Source organism: Ammodytes marinus, assembly GCF_949987685.1.
Source record: "Ammodytes marinus genome assembly, chromosome: 8".
Classification (NCBI taxonomy): Eukaryota; Metazoa; Chordata; class Actinopteri; order Uranoscopiformes; family Ammodytidae; genus Ammodytes; species Ammodytes marinus.
The window spans coordinates 25,603,952-25,607,403 of NC_137212.1; the positions used below are offsets into that span (position 1 = coordinate 25,603,952).

The following is a 3,452-nucleotide window of genomic DNA, read 5'->3' on the forward strand; positions in this document are numbered from 1 at the left end:
ATTTGTTCATGGCTTGTTTATTGTCTCATTAATGAAACATGTTGCTCTGCATAACATGTGGAAAATGTATTTTTAACAGCTGTCACTTTTTTTTTGTAAAAATGAAAGAAGCTAGGTTGTGTCCAAAATCCATACTGTCAGAACGTTGGATTCTAATATGTTGTAAAAATTAAATAAAGTTTTTAACTCAGGCTTTATCCAACATCTAGATGTCTGCAATTAGTTAGGCCTAGATAATTGGCATGGCCTATTTATTCAAACATTTCTGAAAAAAAAAATGTAATGCAATAAATAGGTGTTTTGGTGTGAGTAATCAACTGGCCTATTCATGATAATGTCTATAAGGTAGAATGTTTACCATATTCAGTGTATCGCATTAAAAGTGCACTAAGGTTTCCCCCTATGGTTTCCCCACACTTCCCAGCAGTAAGTGCCTCGTTACAGCCACGAGGTGTCGCTATGTTCACACGACGCTGAAAATGAAATAGTGTACTGTACCATGTGACCAATGGGACCGGTTTATGCAAATGAGTGGTGGCGACAGAGGCTTGTACTAGTGAAGGCGCTCTCTAGGCATACAGTCATACAGTGAGAAGCTCAGCACGCAGCAACAGTCAGCCCGAATTCGCTCTGGATATTATTGATCGCCGAACCGCTCGGATGTGCAATATGACTTTTGAAGAAACTGGTGGAGAGATTTCTTCAGAAAGGTTAGTAGTAGCACCTGTGGTTTACACTGATGCTTTTTTTTGTGTTGCAACTTGCACATCTCTCTTTTACCTTGGGTTAAAACTTAACGACAAGTAGGCTTCTGCATTTATAGAACTCTTCTACGTAAAGTCAAATCGGTTTTGGCTTAGCTTTAGCGTCATCAATAGCCTACTAATTGTCTGCACTGTTGCATTGATATCCAGCTATGTAGGCTATGTGTGTGCGTATTGCTGCGCATTGGGGACACGTTGCAGTCTCCCTTATGAGACATGCAACATTACATCAAGAGCTGTTATCCATTTCTTGTGTGAATAACATCAGTGGATAGCAGTCAGCTGCAGCCTTGACCGTGCCTGTCGTGTGCCTTTTTCTTTTCTGATATTTCAATGCATTTCTCATGTACCTCTCTCTATTATCAGGATGGACTCGGTGGCTATAGCGTTGGAGGAGATCCTGAGCAGTGCATTGCCTCAGGGTTGCATCACTGTCGGCGTGTACGAGGCAGCAAAGTCACTGAACGCGTAAGTTACCTATAGTGAACAGATCACTACTGCACTACTTTAGGTCTTGTAAAGCCTACACGTATTCTCCCCATCCTTACACGTCTCTTTTCTTTGTCGGTGCTGCGTTCAGGGACCCGGACAACGTGGTTCTGTGTCTGCTGGCTACAGACGATGAGCAGGAGGACGTGGCTCTGCAGATTCACTTCACGTTGATCCAGGCCTTCTGCTGCGAGAACCACATCAACATCCTGCGCGTGAGCAACACGCGGCGGCTGGCTGAGCTGCTGGGAGGAGGAGGGAAGCCTGGAGGGGAGCCTATGGACTTGCACTGTGTGCTAGTTACTGTAAGTCATTACTCATTTACTGCTGCTGCTGTGCATTGCTCACTTCCCCCTCGACCAGTGGTGTAGTCAGTAATAGGCCTGGGCTGGGCTAGTACTGGCCCCCACCCAGAATTACTCACTCTAAAAAAAAACTTTTCCAGCCAATGTCACGTAGATTGGTGAAACAAAGTTCTTTCAAATGTTGAAGGAATTGTATGTTGCTGCTGGATAATGCATCATCCCCCTGTCATCTTAGGTTATTGTCAATGCACACTGCCAAAAGCCAGCCAAAATATGAGCTGGTTAAACCATTTGATTTGTATATCTCTGCAAATACAGTTCCAGTGTGAATGCATTATTCTGCTAAGTGGATTTTCTCTCACTGAGGTGCATGTTATACCTTTTTCTTATTTCAAGTTTTTATAAAAGTCCTTTTTTATTCTAGCAAAAGATGGCCCATCCACCTTTTGTTCTGGCACACCCCCAAAAAACACTTTCTGCCTACTGCCTCTGCTTCCTCAGACTGTAAAGAGAGTGGTTTTGCTCTTACCATGGGGTTGCAGCAGTGTCTGATTTAGCACAAAGGCCATTGTACCGTTACACACTTGCCAAGGAGGAGCTGTTGCTTGCAGTGGTTGTGCAATCTGAATGATGTCAGTCTGTGTTTGCACATTTCATAAAGCAGCAGATAGGTAACTGCTTTGTCCCCTTTTTCTTCCAGAATCCCCAGTCCTCTCTATGGAAGGACCCGGCCCTGAGCAAAGTCAACCGCTTCTGCAGAGACAGCCGATGTCTGGACCAGTGGGTGCCTGTCATCAACCTGCCAGACCGATGAGAGAACGCTTGGAATATATACAAAACGTATATGGTGTGCGTTTTTTAGGGGGAAAAGTAACTTGCACAAAGGCCTGTGTTAATGTCTGTGTTGGACTTAAAAGGAGTGCCCCCCTGTGTGAGAGAGAGAGAGAAAAAGACAGAGAGGGGCAGGAGGGAAAATAAAGAAAAAAAAACCCACAAGGAAGAGAGACACGTTCCAACGAATGTGCCAGGTCAGGGTGAACTCAAACTGGGCCGAGGGGAAGAGTGACTCAGCAGTCCTGACTTCCAGGATTTCCCAACGTATGACTGTGCCTTTCTCTGAAGAGGGAGACTACTTCACAGGAACAGTGAATCATGTGAGCGGACCAGAGACACGTGGTGGTGAGCTCACAAGCGCAGGAAGGGCTGGAGCGGGAGAGAGAGAGAGAGAAAGAGAAAGAGAGCAACGGTTGACACGGCTCCAATCACTGGACTGTAGTCACGCGGCGGCTCCCAGCTGGGAAGAAAGATATTTCCTCATGAAAAGCCAAGCAAATCTTGTTTTAAGAGCTCATTTATTTAAGAGTATTTAAGAATTGTCACTTTGATAGCTGGAAAAGGAATGTTTTCACAGTTTTATTATTATTATTATTATTATTATTTTTATTATTATTATTATTATTATTAATTTAAAGGGCAACGCAATGTTTAAACTTGTCCAATAACTGATGTTTTTATGTGTTATTAATTTAAGGAGTTATATTTATCGTGCATTAAGTTCATGGAATTCTGCCTTTGTTAAAGTTGGATGAAATAAACAAACAATGAAATGTCCTCAGGGTGTTTTTGGCTTTGATGATTTCCAGGTAGTAGGCTTTGGTTTAGCACACAGTGTACCGGGGACAGGGCATACCTCCTGTCCCAGCCAGCAGCCAATAGCAGGTGTTCCCACACACACACACACACCCTGCTGTGTTCCAAATCACATACTTTTTCTTGTTTCTATTGTACATACTACAGCCGATCATAAAAAGAATGTAGTTTGCATGCAGTAGGCAAACAATTAGAGACATATTAATATATCCGTCTCATAACGGTTGTTTTCACACAGAGGCTT

At 43.4% G+C, this 3,452-nt stretch overlaps 1 protein-coding gene across 1 annotated transcript; it reads left to right on the forward strand.

The window, feature by feature from the left end:
* Positions 1-595: 595 nt before the first annotated feature.
* gadd45ab (growth arrest and DNA-damage-inducible, alpha, b) lies at positions 596-3,128 on the forward strand. Its single transcript, XM_080032344.1, has 4 exons — positions 596-710; positions 1,131-1,232; positions 1,345-1,558; positions 2,259-3,128. The coding sequence occupies exons 1-4, from the start codon at positions 661-663 to the stop codon at positions 2,370-2,372; spliced, it is 480 nt and encodes a 159-aa protein (XP_079888470.1). The 5' UTR covers positions 596-660; the 3' UTR covers positions 2,373-3,128.
* Positions 3,129-3,452: the final 324 nt, after the last annotated feature.

Coding starts and splice junctions, on each gene's coding strand:
- gadd45ab (XM_080032344.1), top strand. CDS start 661: ATGTGCAATATGACTTTTGAAGAAACTGGTGGAGAGATTTCTTCAGAA. Junction 711..1,130: donor GGAGAGATTTCTTCAGAAAG/GTTAGTAGTAGC, acceptor CTCTATTATCAG/GATGGACTCGGTGGCTATAG. Junction 1,233..1,344: donor GCAGCAAAGTCACTGAACGC/GTAAGTTACCTA, acceptor TGCTGCGTTCAG/GGACCCGGACAACGTGGTTC.